Below are 27,702 nucleotides of genomic sequence, written 5' to 3' on the forward strand. Positions count from 1 at the left end.
AAATAATAGAAACATATTAGATAAGGAGATGATTGCAAGTGAAGTCGATAAGTGTTTAGGCGTTGTATCAGAGTATGTATGTAACGTACCAACCAACATGTTACCGATGTGTCGATGCCTCTTACCCTTTATTTATTGATAAAAATAACGAAATATTTACTGTTAAGCCGAACATTTAAATACTACGAAAGATAGTCTTCGTTTGTTGTATATATGTTTTGAGTAAATGTATATATACATAAACATATATATATATATATATATATATATATATATATATATATATATATAATTATAGATGGTATATTAACTGCATAAAGAGCCAACGATTTGGCGTTATCATGTCTATCAGCTGAGACGCATGTTCTCTGTCCATTATTCGAGGTAGCAATAAATTCTAATTTTTCTTTTGCCCCACATTTTATAGCAAACGCCGTGGTAATGCCGAATCGTATTTCATGTAGCTAAAATGTATCGAGTTGCGAGTATAAGTATACGTATTTTCTCAAAAAAGAATATTAAAATATATATAATAAAATAATCTCTATTGTGTGCTTTCATATATTCATCAACTCCCCGATCCCTCTCATTTGCGCGAGTTGTTAACTATAAAAGAACGCAATTTTCCATTAAGGTAACAATTGCACTCAATTCAACAAATTTCATACAAAAAATAAAAAGTATATACATTAAAAAATTAACAACTTAAAATAAGTTTTACATATCCAAACTTTTTCATTTTTTTTTAATCCGAAAGTTGTTATAAATTGCGAAATTAGATTCAAAATTCACGCTTAAAGACGTAAATTGATTTTCTTTAATGAGTTTCTCGTTCTTACCCTGAATCGCAGGACTACAAAGTAAGACGGAAAGTTGTTTTAAAGCAGTTTTAGAATTTTTTTCTCTAAACTTTTCTTCTACTAAGGAATGCTAAAGTATGCTGTTTAAAGTTAACTGCAATTGTTAACTTTTGATTAATTCTTAAACTAATGAAATTTCACTATAACTGATGTCCTGATAAAGCACATTTTCCGATAATTTATGAAAGTTTAACGCGTAACATTGCCTGAGCAGTTAACAATACGTAATATGCCACAATTTGACGAAACGGATGTGCGATCCAGAAAGAGCGATCGTCAAATGGCACTCTTCCGCGACTTCTACAAACGCAATGCATTCTTTCATTGTTTGATTTCTATCACCTTGGAAATCTCATTTTAGAGTCTTGAGAATGTAACACCTGTCAGAAAAGATCACAGAACGTATATATCTTGTAATGATAAATTTTTTATTTCACAGACACTTTTAATTTAAACGCACTCACTACATTTTACGATTGGAGTTCATTGACAGCACAGATAGCATATATTGACGTTGTACATTTTTCTCTGTGAGAGGGTGTGTTACCCTGTAATAATGCAGTCTCCCTTACCGCGCGATACGACTAGCGTGATAATAGAGTGAAGTAATAAAGGGGGAAATAATCCAATCAAAGATCGTGCCACAATCGCTGCGCTACGCCTGTTATTACGTATCTTTATATCTATCATTGCGGTGTGCAATACCGCGAATCTCCTTAATACGGCATAACCATAGATGTGGCCGTCTCGGCCAAACGATAATGGCGGAAAAAAAGAATAAATTTCTGTCGATACGAATAGCGAGGTTTCTCATGAAGATGATAGGCTTTTGGCCTGCCGAGTCGAAAGCCGAAGAACGATTATTAAACGGACTTTTGATCTACACAATAGTTGCAGTTGCCGGAGCTCTGTGGACAGAAGCGACCGAATTTTTCTACTTCAGCATGGGTGATTTTTACGTGAGTATCAAAATTTACGATAACCATTGTGAAGCGAACAAAACACTATCGATGCGATTAAGTAAGATCGTTTTTGTAATAGCAATTAAAATCTTGAGATGTGTAAAGCAACGTAATGATTTTTAAATTATTTAAGCGCCTTATATATAATTTTTCTTCTTTTAATATTTTTAATGTATTAATTTTATCTTCTTGTGGACAGTTAATACTATTTTTAATAATCGAATTTTTATTAAAACTTCAATTTTAGTAAAAGCATACTGATATTTTAGGCCATTACATACACTGCTTGTAGCACTATGCCGGTAGTCATAATTTTGCTAAAGATAAGCTTCTTTCTAATTCATCGGAAACACATGCTGAATATGCTAAGATATACGCAGGATCATTTTTGGTACGCCCAGTATGATGAATACGGCAGCAAACTTTTGGAAGAGATCGATAAAAAGGGAAAAATACTAATGATCACGTTTACATTCTTCGTTCAAGGAACCGTTTTCACCTATATGCTGACTCCCATAATCGGTATCCTGATTCTAAATTTACATCTCGTCTGCTTAGTAGAGAATAGAATACGAATGGTACAAACTTAGTGCAGGTACTAAGAATCTTTGTTCGTGGCACCGTTGCATATACAAACGTTTCATTTACTCTCTACATGTTGCGATTTTATAGAAAACAGAGGGAAAAACGAAAGCGAAAGAATACTTCCTTTCAATGTCTGGCTCGGAATTCCGACAAACGTCACGCCTATTTTTGAAATACTATTCGTTTTCCAGGTAATAAAGCGTATTCATCATAGTTGCACTCGCTCTTATAAAAGTAGAAATATTATAAAATTATAGTGCTATTATATAAAATAGAGATATATTCGGTTCTAAACAAATTTTCTAGAAAATTGTGTCTGTGAAACATTTGTCAGGTGTGAAACATCGTTCTTGATTAGATTTTTAAAAAATTCGAAAATTAAAAAGTTGAATACGATACTTAATGAGTTACTGGCTTCATCTACTCATAGTATTTTTCCGCCTTCGTGTCAAATAGTGCAACTCTTTTTTTTTAGAAATTTATAACTTTTGCAGATTTTAGTGCTCGTCCATTCGGGCCTGTGCTTTTGTTGCTTCGATAATCTTCTTAGTCTATTAAACTTGCATATTGCCGGCCAATTCAAACTTTTGCAACACCGATTGGAAACCATTCTCGAGAGAATCAATCGAGTCGATACCGTAAAGTCGTTCGACGAGAGGAAAAAACGGGAAATGTACGAAGAGATTAAAAGATGCATAGTGTTGCATCAGGAACTGATTTGGTACTGTGAACAAATACAACATATCTTCATGTACTCGACTCTTTGTCAGCTGTTGGTATCAGGCATCATGCTCTGCGTCGCGGGCTTTCAAGTGTTTTTGGTAAGTGTACACGGTTGTCACGAAAGGAAGAGAGAGAAAGTGAGAGAAAAGGGGAGATGCGTGTACCGCAACCCTTTACTCACACATACACACATACATACCGATGAGAGCGTGCGAATATAAATAGCTTACGGCACTCGCCGACCTTCTTCACACATCTGCATCTCTGTTGAAAAAGGCTCAAGGTACTTTCGTCAGGCGGTTGATATTCATCGCTCATACGAACGGTTGCTTCTTTCAACTGTTCATCATTACGCTAACGGCGAATGACTTAATGCTCGAGAGCTGCGCGGTCGGCAACGCGGCGTACAATGCCGATTGGCAAGTTTTATCCCACAAAGACAATAGAAGAGTCAGAAATGCTATTTTGTTCATTATAATGCGTTGCACGCGTGCCTGCTCCATATCCGCCGGCGGTTTCTTCCCAGTTTCTCTCGAGACGTTCATGGCGGTAAATTCGGTGTAACAGTAATGCAATTACGATTGAATACATCTGCAAGATGGCAACATTTAATTCTGTCCTCTTCCAGGTGCTCAGCACCGCAGCGTCCTACTTCACCTTGCTACGCAAATTCACGGAGTAAGCATTTGCATGAAAAATTCGAAATTATTTGCGATGTGAATTGAGAATAATTAGATATTCTGAATATTAATATATTTAAGCCAACAGCTGAGGAAAAAATCTCAACGTATTTGCGTATCTTTAGTACATGTTCGTGAACCTAGCATATCATTTTCCAGCAGATCAAAAATAAAAGAGAGTTCTTGCCGCATGCAGTCGAGTTCTATAGTTCCTTATAGTTTTTAGTAATAGTTCTGGTGATTTTATCCAAAAAAACACCAATCGAAAAAATGATCTGCTAACTTCCCGTAGCAGATCATTTTCTAGCAGATCAAAAATAAAAGAGAGTTCTTGTCGCATGCAGTCGAGTTCTATAGTTCCTGATAGTTTTTAATGATAGTTCTGGTGATTTTATAAAAAAAAACACCGATCGAAAAAAATGATCTGCTACGGAAAGTTAGCAGATAAAAAATAGAGGACACTGAACATATATGTGATATGCTGGCCGTATATTGATAGTTCTGTTGATAATTAAAGAGTTTTCGTGTAGTTCTGAGCCAGTACATTGCTTTTCCAAAGAGTTCTGACGACTAAAATAATTAGAAAATTTTTTAACAATTATTTTACCCGAAAAACACGCATTTTTGTACATATATGTGATATGCTGGCCGCATATTGATAGTTCTGCTAAAAATTAGACAGTTCTCTTCTAGTTCTGGGCGAGTACATTGCTTTTCCAAAAAGTTCTGACGACTAAAATAATTAGAAAATTTTTTAAACAATTATTTTACCCGAAAAACACGCATTTTTTAGTATATGTGTGATATGCTGGCCGTATATTGATAGTTCTGTTAATAATTAAAGAGTTTTCGTGTAGTTCTGGGCAAGTACATTGCTTTTCCAAAGAGTTCTGACGACTAAAATAATTAGAAAATTTTTTAAACAATTAATTTACCCGAAAAACGCGCATTTTTGAGCATATGTGTGATATGCTGGCCGTATATTGATAGTTCTGTTAATAATTAAAGAGTTTTCGTGTAGTTCTGGGCAAATACATTGCTTTTCCAAAGAGTTCTGACGACTAAAATAATTAGAAAATTTTTTAAACAATTAATTTACCCGAAAAACGCGCATTTTTGAGCATATGTGTGATATGCTGGCCGTATATTGATAGTTCTGTTAATAATTAAAGAGTTTTCGTGTAGTTCTGGGCAAGTACATTGCTTTTCCAAAGAGTTCTGACGACTAAAATAATTAGAAAATTTTTTAAACAATTACTTTTTATTTCTAATAAAATTTTATGGGTAAAATTAATTATATTTAGTAAACAAATTATATCGCCAAGTTGTTGAACGTATAAGTATCGAGGCTCTAGTTGATATTGGAAAGTTCTCAATAACAATATCCATCAATAGTAATAAAAATAATTGTTAACAATTTTTATCATCTTTTCGCTTATGTAATTGTGATACGTTATTGTATATTGGGGGGTTTTTTCGAACTATATATTTAATACTTCTATACTTTTCAGAAAAGTTCTGGTTTCTAATATTTAAATAATTGTTAACAACTTTTATGAACTCTACTATATGATTGTGAATATACTCGGCGTACGAAGAAAAACTTCAAGGATATGAAAAAATTATTTGTATAACAGTAATTATTTTTCAATAATTTATTATATAAAATTATATAATTATATAAAATTATATAATTATATAAAATTATATAAAATTATATAAAAAATTTTCTAATTATTTTAGTCGTCAGAACTCTTTGGAAAAGCAATGTACTCGCCCAGAACTAGAAGAGAACTGTCTAATTTTTAGCAGAACTATCAATATGCGGCCAGCATATCACACATATGCTCAAAAATGCGCGTTTTTCGGGTAAATTAATTGTTTAAAAAATTTTCTAATTATTTTAGTCGTCAGAACTCTTTGGAAAAGCAATGTACTTGCCCAGAACTACACGAAAACTCTTTAATTATTAACAGAACTATCAATATACGACCAGCATATCACACATATACTCAAAAATGCGTGTTTTTCGGGTAAAATAATTGTTTAAAAAATTTTCTAATTATTTTAGTCGTCAGAACTCTTTGAAAAAGCAATGTACTCGCCCAGAACTACACGAAAACTCTTTAATTATTAACAGAACTATCAATATACGGCCAGCATATCACACATATGCTCAAAAATGCGTGTTTTTCGGGTAAATTAATTGTTTAAAAAATTTTCTAATTATTTTAGTCGTCAGAACTCTTTGGAAAAGCAATGTACTCGCCCAGAACTAGAAGAGAACTGTCTAATTTTTAGCAGAACTATCAATATGCGGCCAGCATATCACACATATGCTCAAAAATGCGCGTTTTTCGGGTAAATTAATTGTTTAAAAAATTTTCTAATTATTTTAGTCGTCAGAACTCTTTGGAAAAGCAATGTACTTGCCCAGAACTACACGAAAACTCTTTAATTATTAACAGAACTATTAATATACGGCCAGCATATCACACATATACTCAAAAATGCGTGTTTTTCGGGTAAAATAATTGTTTAAAAAATTTTCTAATTATTTTAGTCGTCAGAACTCTTTGGAAAAGCAATGTACTTGCCCAGAACTACACGAAAACTCTTTAATTATTAACAGAACTATCAATATACGGCCAGCATATCACACATATGCTCAAAAATGCGCGTTTTTCGGGTAAATTAATTGTTTAAAAAATTTTCTAATTATTTTAGTCGTCAGAACTCTTTGGAAAAGCAATGTACTTGCCCAGAACTACACGAAAACTCTTTAATTATTAACAGAACTATCAATATACGGCCAGCATATCACACATATGCTCAAAAATGCGCGTTTTTCGGGTAAATTAATTGTTTAAAAAATTTTCTAATTATTTTAGTCGTCAGAACTCTTTGGAAAAGCAATGTACTTGCCCAGAACTACACGAAAACTCTTTAATTATTAACAGAACTATCAATATACGGCCAGCATATCACACATATGCTCAAAAATGCGTGTTTTTCGGGTAAATTAATTGTTTAAAAAATTTTCTAATTATTTTAGTCGTCAGAACTCTTTGGAAAAGCAATGTACTCGCCCAGAACTAGAAGAGAACTGTCTAATTTTTAGCAGAACTATCAATATGCGGCCAGCATATCACACATATGCTCAAAAATGCGCGTTTTTCGGGTAAATTAATTGTTTAAAAAATTTTCTAATTATTTTAGTCGTCAGAACTCTTTGGAAAAGCAATGTACTTGCCCAGAACTACACGAAAACTCTTTAATTATTAACAGAACTATTAATATACGGCCAGCATATCACACATATACTCAAAAATGCGTGTTTTTCGGGTAAAATAATTGTTTAAAAAATTTTCTAATTATTTTAGTCGTCAGAACTCTTTGGAAAAGCAATGTACTTGCCCAGAACTACACGAAAACTCTTTAATTATTAACAGAACTATCAATATACGGCCAGCATATCACACATATGCTCAAAAATGCGCGTTTTTCGGGTAAATTAATTGTTTAAAAAATTTTCTAATTATTTTAGTCGTCAGAACTCTTTGGAAAAGCAATGTACTTGCCCAGAACTACACGAAAACTCTTTAATTATTAACAGAACTATCAATATACGGCCAGCATATCACACATATGCTCAAAAATGCGTGTTTTTCGGGTAAATTAATTGTTTAAAAAATTTTCTAATTATTTTAGTCGTCAGAACTCTTTGGAAAAGCAATGTACTCGCCCAGAACTAGAAGAGAACTGTCTAATTTTTAGCAGAACTATCAATATGCGGCCAGCATATCACACATATGCTCAAAAATGCGCGTTTTTCGGGTAAATTAATTGTTTAAAAAATTTTCTAATTATTTTAGTCGTCAGAACTCTTTGGAAAAGCAATGTACTTGCCCAGAACTACACGAAAACTCTTTAATTATTAACAGAACTATTAATATACGGCCAGCATATCACACATATACTCAAAAATGCGTGTTTTTCGGGTAAAATAATTGTTTAAAAAATTTTCTAATTATTTTAGTCGTCAGAACTCTTTGGAAAAGCAATGTACTTGCCCAGAACTACACGAAAACTCTTTAATTATTAACAGAACTATCAATATACGGCCAGCATATCACACATATGCTCAAAAATGCGCGTTTTTCGGGTAAATTAATTGTTTAAAAAATTTTCTAATTATTTTAGTCGTCAGAACTCTTTGGAAAAGCAATGTACTTGCCCAGAACTACACGAAAACTCTTTAATTATTAACAGAACTATCAATATACGGCCAGCATATCACACATATGCTCAAAAATGCGCGTTTTTCGGGTAAATTAATTGTTTAAAAAATTTTCTAATTATTTTAGTCGTCAAAACTCTTTGGAAAAGCAATGTACTTGCCCAGAACTACACGAAAACTCTTTAATTATTAACAGAACTATCAATATACGGCCAGCATATCACACATATACTATAAAATGCGTGTTTTTCGGGTAAAATAATTGTTTAAAAAATTTTCTAATTATTTTAGTCGTCAGAACTTTTTGGAAAAGCAATGTACTCGCCCAGAACTAGAAGAGAACTGTCTAATTTTTAGCAGAACTATCAATATGCGGCCAGCATATCACATATATGTACAAAAATGCGTGTTTTTCGGGTAAAATAATTGTTAAAAAATTTTCTAATTATTTTAGTCGTCAGAACTCTTTGGAAAAGCAATGTACTGGCTCAGAACTACACGAAAACTCTTTAATTATCAACAGAACTATCAATATACGGCCAGCATATCACATATATGTTCAGTGTCCTCTATTTTTTATCTGCTAACTTTCCGTAGCAGATCATTTTTTTCGATCGGTGTTTTTTTTTATAAAATCACCAGAACTATCATTAAAAACTATCAGGAACTATAGAACTCGACTGCATGCGACAAGAACTCTCTTTTATTTTTGATCTGCTAGAAAATGATCTGCTACGGGAAGTTAGCAGATCATTTTTTTGATTGGTGTTTTTTTGGATAAAATCACCAGAACTATTACTAAAAACTATAAGGAACTATAGAACTCGACTGCATGCGACAAGAACTCTCTTTTATTTTTGATCTGCTGGAAAATGATATGCTAGGTTCACGAACATCTTTAGTACTTGCAATGTGTACTTAAAATGTATGATATGTACAAGAATGTATCTAACTTTTTAGCAGTTTTCTGGCAACTCAAATAAAAATTATATTTTCTGTAATAAAGACACTTTGTAGCAATAATTTTCTTTCTTTCTGTAAAATTGTTCCGAATAGAATAAAATGTTTGAATATCCTTTTTATCCACTATACACACATATTTATATATACATAAAAGAATACTTATCACGCAATAATTAATGAATTAAACATCTTATCTGCAAGTATAATTGTTCCACAGTTTTATCGTCACTCTTATATATTACAAGTAGACATTCAATTTGCAACGAGACACGATAGCTCGCGGTCGGTCTACTGACGGAAGCGACGAAGGTAGGAAACCAAGACGCATTGTCCACCGGAGATCGAACCTAATTCATGCACCGACATCGATTGATCGTCTCGGCAAAGGAAGCGCGTATGATTACAGCCTGTCATCGGCACACGGCAAGTGCGCGACAATTTTCCTGCCTGTTAGCATAATAGGACTTCCACTTACGTCCGGAGACAGTTCAGGCCATTTAGGCACACTTAGGGTCGCGGTGGCGTGGAGAAAATCACGAGGTGCGGCATGACGCGCAATAAGGAGTACCGATCGGTAAGTATCACGCGACTCTTCATGAAAATGGTCGGTCTTTGGGACGTCGAGACACCGCGGGAACGGCTGCTCCTGCGCGCCGCGTTCGGCTATGCCGTTTGGCAAATTGTCTTCGCCATTCTCGTCGAGGGCGTCGATCTGTATCACTGCTTAGGTGATTTTTACGTAAGTATGACACGATGATCGTTTCCGCACAGCGCTTCTTCGAAAAGTGAATCGTATCCTTCGATTTATGTCGATATTAGAGTACAGTTTTACTGTGTACTTTATCGTGCGTCTGTTTCGAGATAGCGTTCTGCGTACTGGATATAAAGAGATAAACATTTAATGATGCGTGTACTCATAGGCCGTCACGTACAATTTATGTACGACGTTGCTGCTAATAATGATACTGGTGAAGCTAGGTAGCTTCTTCTTCTACCGCGACACGGTGATGGAGCTGATTCGTGTCGCCGAAAAGAATTTTTGGAACGTCGATTACGACGAGACCAGTGCGCGAATTCTAGAAGAGTACGATAAACTAGGGATGAGCATAATATACACCTTCACGTTTATCGTCTACGCCGCGACGTTCAATTACATCTTTGCGCCTCTTTTCGGTATAGTTCTCGTTCTTGCTTGCAAACGCGTTCGCGCTGGCAAACGCTATTTCTCGAACGCTCGCGCAAAGCGATGCTGCACAGCATCAGAGGAATTTTTTTTTTTAATTTTTGCAAATAGAGCATGACAAGACGAATGAAACGGAGAAGGTTCTGCCGTTCAAACTGTGGATCGAATTTCCATATCACTCGCCGTATTACGAGGTCACTTACGTCATTCAGGTATAAATATTTTATCCAATTATAAATGATCCATGTGAATGATCGTATCAATAAAATAATAAAAACGTGTCGCTTCTAGTTCTCAAACATGCTCTAAAATGTAAATTTGATTAATGGACGTTTTTACAGTCACTTTCGACGTTCCACTCGGGTATCTGCACTTTCTGTTTTGACAATTTCGTAAGCACGTTCAACATCCACGTGGCCGCGCAGCTGAAAATCTTGGCCTACAAAGTGGAAGTCATCGTCGAGCAGTGCATCGACAAAGTGACAGATCAAAAACATCTGTCGGAAACAGATGTTGCGGCACTCACGTTCAAGAAATTGCAGGATTGTGTGCAGCAGCACCTCAAGCTCATATATTATGTGCGTAACTTGCAACGCGTGTTCGCCATTATATTACTTGGACAATTACTCCTCTCCAGTGTAGTCATCTGCTTCGGTGGATTTCAATTTCTCGTAAGTTTTTGAATCTCATTCTCCTCTTTTTCCATTTTACGTTTCTCATTTTTCTCCTATCAATTTATTCTGCGCTCCGCCACAGCAAGTTTTCGCACAGAAAATATAAAAATTACTAAATTGCAAAAAAAAAAAAACTATCCAGAAATAACGTATGGAGAAATCAAAATTTTTTTCAAACAATTGCAAGTTTGGTGCTAAAAAATGTTCGTGTTATTTTAAAATTTAAAATTTCTTACGATGCATTTATTTCTCAGGCGGCGGACGTGTTTATCAGAAAGTGTATCTTTGCTTTCCACTTCGTGGGTGGCGTTATCCAGCTACTTCTTTATACGTGGACGTGTAACGACATAATAGTGCAAAGCACAGCTATCTGCGATGCCGCTTATAACTCCAAGTGGTATCTTCTGCCCAGTAGTGGTTCAGGAATGGCACTGAGGAAAGGGCTAATTATGATCATGGTCAGAGCACGCCGACCGTGTGCATTAACCGCTGGACAATTCGGGGTTATATCCTTGGAAACTTTTATGGGGGTAAGTGCTATGCAATGAGTGGCTTCCTTCAAAACTCTTCCGCGGCAAAAGAAGTTCATTTACGGCAAATCTTAAAAAGCGCCACGCCGTCGAGAGGCTAGCTTTTTGCACCATTATACCAATCATACTTTATCCTTTCGCCTGGTTGTAAAACACGTCAATGCGAATACGTTTCACAGACGCGATACTTTAGTACTTTTTTCATCAGTTTTGTTAGATTATGATTTGTAGGAAAAGATGTCTAGGATGATATATTTATGAGATAAGCATTTAATTACAACTCTTTTGCGATTAATAAGAGTATCTAATATTAAAAAAACTCATCTTTTTATCAAATCAAAAGTTTGCTGTATTAGTAGATTTGATTATTTAAATAGAACAATGATTTTCTTAGAACACACATTTTTATGTAGCATATTGCATATTAATATAATTGGCTCAAATTATTTTATATGCCAAAGAACTAAAAAAATGAAATAATATCTATAATATATAATATCTGTAAAATTCATAAAATATAATTCTCACTACATCTTATCAATATATTTTGTTTTTGCATTGTGATCTTCGCTTGTCTCAGCATAATTTATGCGATGGCACAATATAATATTGTATTCGTTCTTGCAATAGATATTAAGTACTGCGATGTCATATTTTACGTTATTACGACAAATGAGCGAAGAAATATAGTTCTAAAGTATAGTTCTATAGAAAAGATTCCTAGTGTCAGAATAAAAAAATTATTATATTTGGTTTAATGACATATATGTCTAAATTTTAAATTCAAGGATAAACTTTCTACATCGCTAGAGACTTTCTTGTCGGTAAGTACACAATCATACCAAATGCTCGATAATCGATTGCTTGTAAATTTGTAGAATACTTTTATCTTAACATCTTTCAAATTAAGTATTTTTCAGAATAATGGTTTTTCATGGTTAATTTGCAGCTAATATCCCAATTGTAGATAAAGAAATGTTTAAAGAACTAAGGTTATTTAAATAATATAAGTTAAACATCAAGAATAAAATGAGATAAATTTGTGTAAATATTGTGTCAAAAATTGTTGAGGATAATATACGAATAATTAGGTAAAATATAACAAGATATAAATTAAAAAAGGACTAAAAATGTTTATATTAATTCTTGTAATCTTCAATAGGTTATTGCTCGACGTACGATACGAGGTGAAATACCATACACTGAATATAAATCAATATGCAGGTTGCATTGCCTTCAGTCGGCACGTTCTCATATCTTTCTCGTTCCAACAGTTTTCAACAAACGAAAATTTTATTAAGAAAACATATATATAATTCAACATTTGCAAATAATAAAATAAATTTTTTTATTGTTCTGATATTTGTTTGTTCTATAATATTGTTCTAATATTCGAATTAATATGACACTAAAACTTATCTACAGTAATAATTAACTCTCTCATTCGTGCCGCGTTTATGAGCGTCATATTTCTTTTCCATTTCTCTTTATTTATGTATCCAAAAAATATAGAAATTTAAAAGATGTCATAAAAATATCTGTGACGTAATTATTTTGTAACAGTTTTGATAAAGTCTCTTTACAGCAGATAACTTTTCTCTATTATTATTTGTCGTGATATTCATTTTTATTTATCATGATTAATTTTCAACTAGTGATACCACATAAAAAAATTAAAGATTTAAATAATATATTTGATATATTATTCATTTTCTTCTTCTTCTTCTTTTTCTCCCTCTTCTTCATCCTTTTCTCCCTCTTCTTCATCTTCTTCTTTTTCTCCTTCTTCTTCGTTACTCAGTGATGCTTCTACAAATTGTTTGAACATCTCGATTGGCTCACCATTAGCTTTCTCATATCCAGGTGCAGACGTTTGCATCCTTTCCAGCCAGTTTGTAACGTTTGCATATTCTTCCACATTAAAACCACATGCCTAATATATGATAAATTTGTTATATATTTATTTTGTTGTATGATAAATTGATTAAGCTTGTGTGTCTCAGGAATTAATCTTGGATATGTCGTGTTGATAATCAACAAAGGAATTAAATCCATATGACATTGTTGGCAGAAAAGGAAGTGTAATCTGTCGAAAATGAGTGCGAGGCGCTACACAATTACCAATGCTGTGGTCACAGATGCAACCAAGGCAAAGTCGGCGATTGTCATATTAGCTCCAGCCACGTAATCTTGCCCTTCGAGAAATGTGTCTAGGATTTTGAATGCGTCCGTCAATATTTCATATTGCGCTTGATTGTATGTATCGGCCTCTCTTCTCAACACAACCAGCTGTGACAAAACTCTATGATAAAATCGCAACCACAGTACGCTTTATTTTAAATTAACCAATTTACATACATAATAATGAAATATACTCGCAAAGAGTGTATCGATATCAAAGTATAATCGTTGATCAATTATTCCGCGCGCCTCTGGATTTCGCGGATACAATGCATCATTCTCGCCGTATTGATCAACCAAATAAGCCATAATAGCTCGACTGAAATGTCATTTGTTGATGAATAGTACACCGCGGAATACATTACATCACTATTGAAATGCTTTCACAAACCTTTCTGATATTTTGAGATCGTCATCGACTAAGAAGGGAATTGTCCTTTGCGGATTTAACTAGAAAATGGAATTCCATGTATTCCGCATATTAAACGATTAATGTGTGAGTTTTTAGGTTTCCAATTTACATATACACTGAGCGAAATTTGTTCAAAATAGGTGATAAAATTATAATATACTACTTAACATCAATGTATTATTAAACATTGTAAACAGGAAATAAAATTATAATATACTATTTAATATACATTGATGTTAAGTAGTATATTATAATTTTATTTCCTATTTTATATAATACATATACGTTGTTCTATATCAAGTTTTCATACCTCTCCGTATTCCGGTGTCATATGTTCGCCAACAGATATGTTTAATTCTATCAATTCCATTTCGAGCCCAATCGCTTCTGCCGTGAGCAATACAGCTCGGCAAGGCGAGCTCACAGGAAAATAATACAATTGCATGTTCGGCCTTAAATTGCTTAATTCATTATATATCGATATACGTACATACGTTATTCACATAATACGCAATACGTTTACAAATATTATTTCTTACCGTGAATTTTGAGTAAAATATTTGCTTCGCGGAAAGAAATGCGCATGCAGTTCGTAAGCAGCTTGTACGGCGACTGAACTGTTGGAACTGCGACTTCTCGTCAATCAATACATACTGACATACGTTTAAATACAACTCGTATAACTTCTCTGGCCTTTATTACATTTTCATCGCAGACCGATAGATAGGTGGACAGTTACACATATAGACAGTTTTATTTATTTATTTATGGAGTCTTATTACGTCTACAAGCCATAAAGTGCAATTTAAGCGAGGCGAGAAAATATACCTATCGCGCAAAACTCTGAAATTGCTAAGCGTAATTAAAAAAGTATGTTTTAATAAAGGTAACCCCTTCTTTAGTATTCGTAACGCAAGTTCCATTAGATGCATTGTTATAAAGCAAAACATAGTCTATTTTCTATAACGTATTTCCGTATTTCCACGATCAAATACGACAAATGCAAGTAGAGACTCTTACGCTATAATTATTGCTATCGTTAAACGCTATTTAAAGAGTGGAGCCAAATGAACATCGAGTCTAAGGAAGGCCGATTACCACTGTGGTAAATTACGCGCGTAATGAGAACGAACGAGTTTACGGTACGAAAGGCTTGTTAACATCGAGTTCGGCTGAAAGATTGTGAAATGAGAAAAAAATTCTCACTTAAAAATGATTAAAATCTTCATGTTTATATATTTGTAAAAACTTTCACATTAAAAAGAATATGTCTTTATTTTATATGTTCTTTATTTCCACAATTATCACACATAAGATGATAAACTTATTATATTGTATCCATCAAATATGCTTTCAATCACAAATTCCAAAAATTAGATAAAAAAGAAAGACAATTCCTTCAATGTCAAGGCAACGCGCAATAATTGTGAAATTGTGTGGAACTTAGAGGATTTTAGTGAGAAAAGCTTCAAGGTAAAACTCTGTCTTTAAATTAATTCGTAGTTTGAATAATTATATCAGTTATATTAACTAGCTCTGTGTAGTTTTCGCAAGTTTGTGCATATATACGACATATAACTCTGCAGCTGGTCGATAAGACGAAATCTACCTGTTAGCAGGATTTTAAGTGGAAGGGGGAAAGCGGATTTTGGTCTGGCCACTTGCAACGAAAACTTTTTGTTCGTGACAAAGCCACGCCGCGAGCTAGGTCAAGATTCTCTAAAGGCAGAGCGCTTGTGGGAACTATGTTAAAAGTTTCCCTCTTGTTAAGTGACCAACAGAGGTGAGAATATCTAACTTTACCCCCGCAAAATTTGCGGGGATGTATACATTTTCCCGTTAATATTTGCATAATAACTTTTCTTAGCTATATAATGAATAGAATGAAGACCGGCAAAGTAGAAAATTATTCAATCTCATACTTGGAGGTGTGTGTATTATAAAATATATCTTTCTACTTTATTTACGCTTGCAATTTTTGTTTATAGTTGAAATTTACGTTTTACGCTTTCGCACATAATTATTTTTCATTATTTTAATAAAGAAATACTTTTCTCTAGAAAAACATATAATAATAGATTCTAAATTTCTTATTCTATATATTTCTCAATTTCATAATATTTATTTTCGCAGTTTTCTTATACTATAAATAATTTTATAAATAATTGAATTTTTAAATTTATTATCGTAAAAAATCTTATTCTAATATAGATTTTTTGGTCATCGATTTCGCGATCTTCAGTGCAAATTGATGACTGAAATATCATTATTAAAGAATAAGTTTTTGTATAATAATAAATTTAAAAATTATAATTACAGCACAAAAACGTGGGTAGCTCAATACTCTCTATTTTCGTCTTTAGTAATTTATTTATTTTTTCTAAAACTACATATTTTCAAATTAACTACATTAATTACTACACTAATCTATTCAATAATCATTTTAATTGTATAAAATCTGATGAAATTATGCGAAATACTGCATGGCAAATCAATAATATATAAAAATAGCATCAGTGCATTCTGTGTGCGTTACGCTTTTGCTGAAAAATCACTTCTTCCTCCTAGCGGCGAATTCTTTCATTGCCTGTATAGCGGCGCCTTCGAGCTCATTGTACTTAGGAATTTCTTTTTGTACTTTATCAAACCATCGCAAAATGTTGCTGTACTTACTTAGATCGTGCTCTACAACCTGATAAAATATCGTCAATTAAATTGCTGATATTATTCTCATTGTAATTGCATATTTGTAAAAATATTTCCGATGAATTTAACCTACGTATATAATTATCCTAGCTTGTAATGAACAAATTCAATCGTGAAGTTGCAATGTAAAGAACATAAAAATTTGCATAGCAATTTTTCTACCTTGTAATTAGCAATCGTTACGACCAAGGTAAGGTCAGCGATAGTTAGAGTCTTTCCCGCTGCGTAATTTTCGCCTTCTAGAAACTTATCGAAGAAGGACAATGCGGTATTCATCTTTTCGTATCCTGCTTGATCCAAAGTAACGCCGTTGTATATCAACGTATACTGCAATTATTTTTATGTATATGGCTATCACTTCGTGATCAATCATTTCCTGTTACGTGTAATCTATTAAGAATCGCATGATTTCAGGAAAACTTACGTAATAATCACCAAACGATGAATACAGAGTTCCTGCGTCGAAGTATAGCCTTTGATCAACCAAAGCTCGTTTCTTAGGGTCTTTCGGGTAGAGAGAATCATCTTTGCCATATTGATTGACCAAATAGGCCATAATAGCACGACTACGAAATTTACGCAAAGCAAGCAGTGTGTCATTAATTTCTATTATAATAATTAATATTCAATTAATAAAAAAAGTTGTGAATAAAATCAATTTGTGTAATCTTTGAATAAATATAATAAATAACCTAAACTTTCGAAGGAAAAAATTCATAATAACTCGTAAATAACAAATTAAAAAAAAAATGTGTCGAGATTTTTGTCTGTGAGGATCGAGCTTTTAGCACACCAGGAAAAATAAAGAAATCTTCCCTACCTTTCCGACAAGTATAAGCCATTGTCATCTAGTGTAGGCACTGTATGCTGTGGATTCATCTACAGCGTCAAACGCAGAATATCAATGTCAATTTCATATTATTTTGAAATTTTTTAATACCCTTTCATCTGACAAGTTAATTGAAGGCAAAAAAAGAAAAGCTTGCATTTACACGGTTTTTTTCGATATTTAAAGACATGGCTTTCAAAAATGTCACATTTAGAGAGTTTCCAGTTTTTGCAGCAATATATTTCAAATGTGTTGCTTTGGTAATACCGATATTACTGTAAAATAAATTTATACATTAAAAAACGTCAAGAGAAAATAAAATGAAATGTTTTACGCAAATACGAAGTCTTTTTTTATTACGTAAAACGTTTTATCATATTTTTTTGGTAATAAAAATTTTGCAACAGTAATACACAAATAAATAAATATATTCAATAATGTCACTGTTAATTCGAGAAAATGTTAAAATTTTATAATTTTTTCACAAAAACTAAAAACTTTTCAAAACCATAAATCATAAAAATTATTAATTCTTAAATAAATCATTTCTATCGAAGAGAATTCTAAACAACATTTCCCTATATATCTTTTTGTATCTCTAAATGTTTCACATTGCAGACAATTTAATTATCGCAAACTACCTTAAGATATTCGGGTTTCAGATGTTCGCCGGCTTCAAGATTGGTAAATTTCAAGTTTATATGCAGCCCTATGGCCGCCGCCGTCAAACGCACAGCCCGGCATGGGGCACTTCCGAGAACTAGGTAAAGATCGATGGGCATCTTAAAATCTGCGAAAATGCGCGACGCGCGCTATTAATGAAGTAGCCAGTATGATCGATCGTGTGTCAGATATTCGGGCACATTCGAGCGACGAGTGAAACTATTTCCTACGATAGGATTTCCATGCTTCAAAGTTCGAAACGTAAACAATATTAATTATTACGTAAATATTACGTTACAAACGCGTTTGCAAAGCAAAAGAGGAAAATACAACCGACATATCGGGTCTAAATATAATTTACAATGTTATTTCAAACGGATCTAGTTTGCATACTAATATCCGTTATTGATTATTCAAAAGTAAACCTGCCAAATTCGAACCGGTAAAGTTATTTGCAGATCCGTACAGCTTCACACTCTGTGCAAACGTGGAAAATGATTCCGCAAATTTCCACATTCATAAGTCACGAATAGCGAGGAGATATTCGTGCACACGCGAAATTCCTTTCAAAATTGTGCTCGCACACTGTAAATCACAAATTTGCGATCGTTGAAATAGTCTCGTCACTCAGATGGCTCCGACGAATTACTCGTGACAGGCGAGGACTGCGAGAGAGAGAGAGAGAGAAGTCACAACGGGGACCGAACCTGGAGATAGTAGTCTCTGGAGGCGCGCGGCGAGATTATAGCGGACTGTCTAACCAACTTGCATGTTCTAGCTATTTATAAAGGCCGCGCGTATAACAGCACAGACTCTCTCTATTCCACGCACGCAAGAGTGAGATCGATCATCGCATCCGAGGGTTCTCAATCCTACGGTAGTCTCGGAGGCGTTGCCACCCCCAGCTTTTTAATTCCGCCGTGAATTTTTCGATCGGCGATCATTTTGTCTGTCCTATTTGCATAACAGCGATAGGTGATAAACGACGTTCAACAATGAAGAAGCGATATACATTATTAAGATGTCGTACGATGCCAAGCAGCGATATTTTATTGCGCGTGAGTCGACGCTTTTGTCTACTATCCAATTGTGTTCCTTTTATCAATATCTAACTGTGTACAGTTTTATAATTCATAATTTGCATAAATTCATTGTTTACCGTTCGCGACGAAATGAAGTAGTGCATGCATTTCAAGTATCTTTGACATCTGTATTTACAGTTTAGACTTCGCGATCGGAAGCACGTTTCCGATTAGTTAATTTTATATTGTGCTAAATCCCGCAAGGTCAGAAGATCTCGGAAGACTTGTCTACGTAGCATTTTAATTTATCAATGTTTTTCAGACTTTCATCGGCTAATTGAACCACCGACGCTAATCAGTTCCAGCGTGGCGATGATTCGTCACTGTACGAAAAGTGCTGATCATGGTTCGCTTTGCTCCACACCGCGAAGAAACTTTAAAGTTTTAGTATTGTCGTTGCAATGACTCGACAAGATCAATATCGAAAGAATACCGAAAGAATACGGAAAAAATAAGTCGCTGACATCGATTTCGATATCACTTCATCAACTTATTGCAAAACTAGTACGACTAATTTCCCACCAATATAATATCATTTTCAGACAAACATTGTCTACAAACTAAAGGATATTTTAGTAAGAAGTTTATCCTTAATCTCTTAAATATTTTATTTTATATATTAATTTAATAATATTAATTTGAAATTTCTTTAGAAACTTTCTTTAGAAAACATAATCGCGGTTTAGCTAAAATCTTTGTAAAGATAAAAATTGTGCTTTTTAAAACTTGCAATCACTCGTGCAGTCATACTCGATTATGACGTCAGAAGCGCGATATCACGTCAATTTTTTCCTTGCGTTATATGGCTAAATAAGTTTGTTCTTGCAAGTCATTTGCTTTAGCTAATATATTCTATACTATCTAAGAAAGTAAATTATTATTATTAAAGTAAATTATTATTGTTATGTATATTAATTTATTAGCTATAGTATAGAATAATAAAATATACAAAGTTACTTTTTATAGATTATTAAATAACTGAGGAAAAAAATTAATACAATTTCTTGCTTGTAACATAATTCAATATATAACTGCAGTGGAGAAATAAAAGTTTTAAACATTAATCAAATAATGCTGAAAATTATTCATTTTCTCTTAAAATGGTATAAAATTTATGTTGAATGAAAAAACCGTCTCTAGCTTTATATATTAAAAATTGCCAGCCCACGTTACAGATCGCTTCTGGCTTTAAAAATTGCCAGCTCACATTAGATTGCCTCCAGCTATATTTACTAAAAATTGCCAGCTCACGTTGAATTGTCTCTGGCTATTTTTAAAAATTGCCAGTTCACGTTAAATCGTCTCTGGCTATTTTTAAAAATTGACAGTTTACGCTAGAACATCTCCGGCTATATTTATTAAAAATTGCCAACCCACGTTACATTGCCTCAATGGACACAAAGTTTTCTAACAAACAGTTTTTGAGTTACAAGCATTTGAAAGTGGTGTATGTTTGTCTATGCAAATTTGCCGTGCATACCTGGCCTATGTATGCATGGATCCTTATGTTTGTGCAAATATTTATGCATGTATCCTTTTATTTATTAATAGAAATTGTGCTTACAACAGGTCGCCCCACTTTAAGAGCGTCACTTCAACGGCATTGATATGCTCAACGCTAGCCGGCATGCTAGACGGCCAGCCAAAAGGCCACCAATCTTCATCAATAAATAAAAATAGCATACACGCACAAACATTTGCACAAACAGAAGGACATCTATGCATAGAAAAGTAGGCATATACAGGCAGGTATGCATGACTCGCGTAAGTAAACATGCAAACGGATCTTGAAGAAGACTTTCAAATGCCTATAACTTAAAAAACTGTCCATTGAAAAATTTTGTGCTCATTGAGTCTTTTGATCAGAGATACAAGAAATATATTAGAAATTCAGACAATTTGACCGAAAACGTTTCTTCATAAGAATCGTGTGCAAGATCCTTCAATTTTTTATTTAAAAATTGTATACTAAACACTTAACTTGTATATTAAACTTGTATATAATCTATAGCTTAATGAAATTCTGCAGCTATGTAATTAAATATATATGCCACATTAGCTACGCTCTTTCGATTATACAATTTTAACTTTGTTATAACGTAGTTAACATTCAACGTAGTTATAAACTGCGCACAAATATCTCGTTTATATTTGATAACTTTTAAGACAATAAATCTTCAAATCTACACTGCCCTCAATTGAGATGCCAAAATTTAATTTTTTTAATTGTTAATATGTTTTGTTCTATTTCTTTCTAATGCAAAATATACTTGTTTCGTCTAAAATATAGAAAATGTCATAGTTTGCATTTAAAATATTATATATATCGACGATAAAATAGTTATCTATTTCTATCAATTAGAGAATATCTGAAATGAGAATTAATTAATTTTTCAGACACACATTAAGATAATCTTATTCCATGAAATATGTATACTCGATATAATGTTCTAGAAGCTATTATTACCACTTGTACAGAATTATATACGTAAACATAATTCTGTAGAATCAATTATCAACGGCCAATTGTCTCAGCTATTTTGATGCCGACTATAGCCGCAAACACGACAATTGAATGCAACACGATCGATTGCCGAGTAATCGATGTAAAACTCTGGCCCACTTTTATCTAGAGTTGCACAAAGAACTAACGTCATATTCTCACGCAAATGTATGATCTGGCGTGACATCGCTACTTAAAATCTTTTGCGTGTTTTTATGCGCACAATTAGATGTCTACACACACATGGCAAAATAATATTTACAAAATTTTGAATTAGCGTACTCTGAATTCGAGAGATTCGTTTGATCAAAGCCGGATGGGCGGCTTTAATCGCTCGCGGTTGACCGTCCAGAAACTTCCTCTCCGAGAACACGAGAGGCATTATCGCATAAGTAGCTCTATCGAGTTATTAGCCAGTTGCGGCACGGGCAATGTTTAAACTTTTAACGCAATTATACTTGGAAATTTCCTACAAAGCGAATTAATTCGCCGCGAAACTAACATAAAGCGGTTATGTTAATAACGTCGATAGGTTATCGTAAGCGATTAGATAAAACTTACTTATCCAAACTTTTTTTGCATATGTACGTTTTTGCATGGCGTTAAATTTGATTCGCTATATATAAACTGTTCTCACAAATGCGATTTAAAGTTAAACAGAATTTAACTAATATTCCTCGGAGAATATGCTTCAAACATGTTGTTGGAAATCACGTTTAAAAGCATATCTCGGCTTTCAAAATAAATCTGTTGTAGAATTAACTTGTAATTAATAATCTTCCAATGTTATCTGCGAGAGAAGGTAAAAACCGGCGCGACACGTCCGACAGCATGAGCCAACAATGCGGGAATAGTTTCTTGCCGCCTTCGAACGTACTGGATTCTACGGCTGTGAAACACATTCCCGCCTCGTCATTGTCGAACACCGGTCAGAATCGCCGGTTGTTACGTAATTGCTCGCGTGTAGCAGAGGACGGCCGATATATATACCCATATCGGAGCATGGAGTACAAGGCGATGCCGGCGGAGATAAACGATTAAATGGTACACATACGAAGCGCGTCGAGCTTGAGGGGAAAGGAACGAATAAGTGAATGTTACCAAATAGCACGACAAATATGACTGCTCGCGATAAGACGGCAGGATAACGGCGCTTTTATTGGCGTTGCCTCGCAATTATGTTGCTATAGACAGGAAAGCGGGCGGCTCGCTGGAAGTCAATACTCACGCTAGATACGGCAAAACAAAAATACAGCCGAAAAGATAAGATCCACGGATAATATTCACCGCCTTCAGCCCTTTCGTTTTGTTTCGGCGATCGTTATCTGCGTCGCTAATGCACGCGCTTAGAAGGGATATAGTACTGTTCGTGCGGCACAGAACTCCCGTGCTTCACGTGACTGGACGTCACGCTGTAATTAAGAAAATGAAGTGTAATAATGACAAGGCGAGATACATTAGCCTCGTCACTGCCGTCGTTATATTCTTTCCGTGTTTGCTAGATGAGCATTGATACTTGTTAACTTTATAAATTTCATTTCACGTGTGTGCACCTTGTCATAGTTATGTTTCAAATTAAAAAAGGAAATAATTGCAGCTAAATCATATTTTTTATGTACAAGTAAATTATCACGCTTGATTGTGACTATATTTCAAAGTTATTTTATTGTGTGCCTTGCAAAGAAATAATGATAGATATCTCAGCAATATAACGACTAGTGTGCATGCTAAAATCTGTTAAGTGGAATAAGTACAACGCTTAAACGACACAGCGTTTCTAGAACACTCGTATTACTTGATTTATTAGAAGAAAACTGTTGAAATGCCAGGAGCCGCGAAGGTAAAAAGGGAATTTTAAATTCTATAAGGGATAACGATGGGATTCCATGTCTAATCTCGATCTCAGGTAAACGAGGTATTATCGATCCTCTACTTTAGACGCGCACAAATATCCATAGCCATATTCACGTTAACTAGATTCTTGCAGGTTCGCGTGGTACATCTCGGTAAACGCTTTAACACCCATGGCGTGCACCTCCTCGAATCCGAATCTCTCCAAATTTTCCTTGCAACGTTCGTAATACGCGGCAACGTTATCGTAACGGCCGATGTCGAAGTCGAAGCACTGCAATCGAAAAATCGGCCTCAGCGTGTGCGCAACAGCCCACCCGTCGTCCGTCGCAACAAGACTTACCAGCACTGTGCAGATAGTCGTACTGATAGCGAAATCGGCGATAGTCAGGTTATCGCCAGCCGCGAATTCCTTACCTTCGAGGAGAGTGTTCAGCACCTCGAATGATTTTTCCACTCGTTCCAGATCTGTCTCGTTAATTGAATTAGCCAGGCCCCGAAATACCGGAACCTAGATGATAATGATTTTGTTCATCGTATCGCGTTGACACAGACAACATTCAATATACAGTAATGCTCTAAGTGTTCTGGAAATACACGATGTATTTTGTGCCGCAATTAATAGAAGCCGCATTAATGCAGCTAAATGGAAACCAGTGGAAAGAAAATATTGTATTATATTGGCTTTAAAGTTTATCGTACAATTTATCAGAAAATTTGCTAAAATATTATATCAGCTTCAAAGTTTATCATAGAATTTATCAGGAAATTTGTCAATTAAATCACTTGCGTCGGGTCAATTGGATTGACGTAATAATTAGAAAGATTTCCAGACAAAATCAGTCAACGTACGTAACATTTTATCATATTGTAATAGAGACGGCCGGCATCGAAGTACAGCATCTGATCAACCATTGCCCTCTGTTTCGGATCTTTCGGATAAAGAGAATCATTTTTCGCGTATTTGCTCACCAAGTACGCCATAATTGGACGACTGCAATGACACGTAAATTTCTAAGTACAGTTTAATTAAATTCTAAATCTCACGCTAAACGCTAAACGTTAAACGTGAATCTCATACCTTTCCCACAGAACAAAGCCGTTATCATCGATAGTTGGTATCACGTGTTGCGGATTCATCTAAAATAAAATTGCGCTTTGAAAAAGCTTCTCTGAACAAAAAAAAAATAAATTTTTCTTGCTTAAAGTTGATATGTTTGTTTAAATAATATACTGAAAGTTGAGAAATCTACGTGCGAAGAGAAAAATAATGCAATTCAGAAAACCTGTATAAATTCCGGCTGCATATTGTCCCCGTTCATGACGTTCACGATTTTGTAGTTAAAATGGACGCCTAAAGCTTTCGCGAGTAACATAACGGTGCGACAAGGTGGACTCGGCGGGAAGTAGTAACAATCAATCGGCATCTCGTTCGCCCGTTGCTTATTCCCTTCGCGTTTTTCTCACTGCGCTTCTTTCCTTTTCTCTCTCTCTCTTCGCTCTGAGTTACTCGATCTGTATCGTCACTATATAAATGAGATTTTTATACTGCAGCCCGAACCTAAACACAAACTTTTAAATCTGTAGATCTTAGACCTACGTCTACGCGCACCGCCGCTGCATACAAATTTCTTCCTGTTTCCACTTGGAATTTACTTGTGTGCTCTAAAGCACAATGAGATGTTTCTATGGAAAACTGATTTTTCCGATCGTGTCTGCACGAGATGTGTAATCTACTATGAATGTAAATATAGCTTTACAAATGAAGATAATGTGATGAGTAAAAGAGAAATAATTATACGGTGGCACTAAGAGTAAAATTATGAAAATGTTAAAATAATGATAAAGTTGAGTATAAAATGTGACGTCGCTTAAGCAAACTGCGGAAAATAGAATTTCTTGACAAGAAAGAGCAAATTTGTTGTAAATGCTCTATCTCTCTTTCTCTCTCTCTCTCTCTCTCTGCTAATTTCAGATATCAAATTAAACACTAATAGCGCGCGGAGTATTTGTGGTAAGCAAATAACAAGAATAGTCACGTCTTGCGAGAGAACGCGTCGTTCTAATTACTGTTAATGTAGTAATTCCGCTAATTAATACACCGTTAAATGGTTTTCAGATGTGACCCTTACCTGCGATCCCGCACAAACTCAACCGATTGATACGAATCGATGATACTTGCAAACTATTACGCATCAACCTAATTAATTGGCTTATCGCACGCTCGGTCGATGTACCGTGCCAGAAATATATTGCCCGTCGCCTCTGCCTAATGGTGACAATGTTCTTCGCGGAAAACGATGCGCATAAAAGTGAAGAAAATGCGCGCGCACAAACGATTCGCAAAGTTACCATAGCGATAGCGTACGGCCAACAAAGCAGCGAAACTCCGACGTTGACATTATCCGTTACGATCGAAAGTTCTTAGTAAGGTCGATCGATCTGTTAATAAAAACAGGAAGAACGTATGGTAAACGTAACTTGTGCTATAAGAACACAGTGCACAGTAAAATAGCGAAAAGTTTGCCGAAACATATTTATCATGTATTTTTTTATTTCCTATGTTTTGACAATTCGCTCGAAAATTTGTTTCGGGAGAAAGTAAAGTTTAAGCGTTCATATTTTCACGCATAACGTTTTTAGAACATATTCTTACTGTGTGTTCAATTTATTAAGAATTTATCGATTTACTCGTTCCTAAGGTGTAAGCAAAATATATGTTCACGTGATAAATAAAACAAAAGATATACTTTCGCAGGTAAATGGCAGTCAACTTTTGCTCGCAAAGATCTCACAATTACACTTGGACAAGGAGTCGTTACGCTGATCGGCAATTATGTCGGGAATAATGTTGACCGTTAGGTGGGTTCCTTAATTTTCTGAGCGCGAAAGTGGTGATTTCGGTGCAATGCGGCCGCCGCTTTTACGACGCCCCCGTTAACGACGTATTCCCGCAATTTTCACGGTTTTGTTTGCGCCGCTCCGTCCATCTCAATAAATTTCTTTCATTATTGCCGTCACCCGAGGGCGTCTGTGTCCTATCTCTGGCCTCATTTTCCAGATGGAAGAGGGATAAGTGCGATTGCACGCGGATGACGATATAATTTTAATTAGCCGCGGAAATGCGCGCGTTTGCAAGATGAATGGGGATATTCTATAACGATGTCGCTAAGCTGCGCGCTGCTCCGCGTGCCAATTCAATAACGCGCATACGCTTCGCTAATTGCTACGATTTAGCTCCGGAGCAATTTGTGGCAGACACGACACTTTATTGACCAACATGAAAGAAAGCCGGATTTGATCGGATGTTACACAGACGCGCGATCAACTATATTTACAGTGAATGCAACCAGCCGACGGTACACCCGGTGACTTTTGCAGTCGATAGCGCGCGATTATATTTGAACGAATCAATAGTGAAAAATTGCGTCTGACGTTGCGTAAAAAAATGTAGATTGCAAATTCCAAGATTCTTTATGAACCAAATCTTTCAAATTTCAAGTAATAATACCTTAATTAATTGTAACTTAAATTTTTGATACGTATCCCATTTGGAAATAGCGAGATATCGAATCGACAAGAGAAATGTCCAAAAGACATTGCACGCGTAAAATTTTGTAAAATTCGGGGGCAATACATCACGCCCGGGAAAATTACGCTCGATATACACGGCCGAGGCTGCCGACTGTCGATAACGCTACGGAATGGCTTCGAAAGGGCGAAGTTGGTTCTTCGTTCGCTTGGCTGTTATCGCAGCGAGCGTCGGGCGTGTCTGTGGTGTGATTATCGATTAGCCCCGGCAAATCCACTGAGATGGAAAATGAAATAGCCGCGCGCGCTCGCGCTCGGCTCATCGACGGCGTCGGGGAAATGCGTGATCTATCAACCCTATCGGCGTTACGTTCATTCCGTTATACATTCAGGCTCGTTGGGGGATACGCTGGTAGTAATATGTTTTAATAATGGGAATATAATGCGTGTCAAATGCACCGCGCTGATACATGCATTTATAACTCTAACGCGACGATTGTTCGCATCGGTTATATGTTTTATTAGGATTATTAACGCACGATCT

General features: G+C 34.9%; 2 protein-coding genes and 1 long non-coding RNA gene across 4 annotated transcripts in view; 1 reads left to right on the forward strand and 2 right to left on the reverse strand.

Annotated features, from left to right (window-relative positions):
• Positions 1-27,702, reverse strand: part of LOC105667607 (uncharacterized) — a 127,292-nt gene that overhangs the window by 1,096 nt on the left and 98,494 nt on the right. The gene's annotated exons all lie outside the window — the stretch shown is intronic.
• Positions 1,436-12,762, forward strand: LOC105667580 (uncharacterized). The gene is made up of 15 exons (XM_067358998.1): positions 1,436-1,819; positions 2,092-2,344; positions 2,495-2,598; positions 2,902-3,228; positions 3,407-3,679; positions 3,759-3,808; positions 3,892-3,940; positions 9,525-9,752; positions 9,934-10,186; positions 10,308-10,408; positions 10,538-10,867; positions 11,125-11,400; positions 12,031-12,224; positions 12,321-12,491; positions 12,563-12,762. The coding sequence occupies exons 1-13, from the start codon at positions 1,622-1,624 to the stop codon at positions 12,088-12,090; spliced, it is 2,502 nt and encodes an 833-aa protein (XP_067215099.1). The 5' UTR covers positions 1,436-1,621; the 3' UTR covers positions 12,091-12,224; positions 12,321-12,491; positions 12,563-12,762.
• On the reverse strand, positions 12,724-25,938 carry LOC105667654 (uncharacterized). The gene is made up of 18 exons (XM_012359585.2): positions 25,760-25,938; positions 24,914-25,199; positions 24,709-24,767; positions 24,480-24,621; positions 23,971-24,138; positions 23,751-23,901; positions 18,899-18,969; positions 18,170-18,340; positions 17,520-17,578; positions 17,124-17,265; positions 16,862-17,026; positions 16,549-16,685; positions 14,533-14,637; positions 14,304-14,454; positions 13,973-14,031; positions 13,759-13,900; positions 13,522-13,689; positions 12,724-13,333 (listed from the first exon to the last, which is right to left on the reverse strand). Exons 2-18 carry the CDS (start codon positions 25,052-25,054, stop codon positions 13,103-13,105), a joined length of 2,262 nt encoding a protein of 753 aa, XP_012215008.2. The 5' UTR covers positions 25,055-25,199; positions 25,760-25,938; the 3' UTR covers positions 12,724-13,102.

The sequence above is a fragment of the Linepithema humile genome, chromosome 7, assembly GCF_040581485.1.
Source record: "Linepithema humile isolate Giens D197 chromosome 7, Lhum_UNIL_v1.0, whole genome shotgun sequence".
NCBI lineage: Eukaryota > Metazoa > Arthropoda > Insecta > Hymenoptera > Formicidae > Linepithema > Linepithema humile.

Coding starts and splice junctions, on each gene's coding strand:
- LOC105667580 (XM_067358998.1), top strand. CDS start 1,622: ATGGCGGAAAAAAAGAATAAATTTCTGTCGATACGAATAGCGAGGTTT. Junction 2,599..2,901: donor AAATACTATTCGTTTTCCAG/GTAATAAAGCGT, acceptor TAACTTTTGCAG/ATTTTAGTGCTCGTCCATTC. Junction 11,401..12,030: donor CCTTGGAAACTTTTATGGGG/GTAAGTGCTATG, acceptor TTCTTGCAATAG/ATATTAAGTACTGCGATGTC.
- LOC105667654 (XM_012359585.2), bottom strand. CDS start 25,054: ATGCCGATTGATTGTTACTACTTCCCGCCGAGTCCACCTTGTCGCACC. Junction 17,579..18,169: donor TGAAACCCGAATATCTTAAG/GTAGTTTGCGAT, acceptor TTGACGCTGTAG/ATGAATCCACAGCATACAGT. Junction 13,690..13,758: donor CGAGTATATTTCATTATTAT/GTATGTAAATTG, acceptor GTTTTGTCACAG/CTGGTTGTGTTGAGAAGAGA.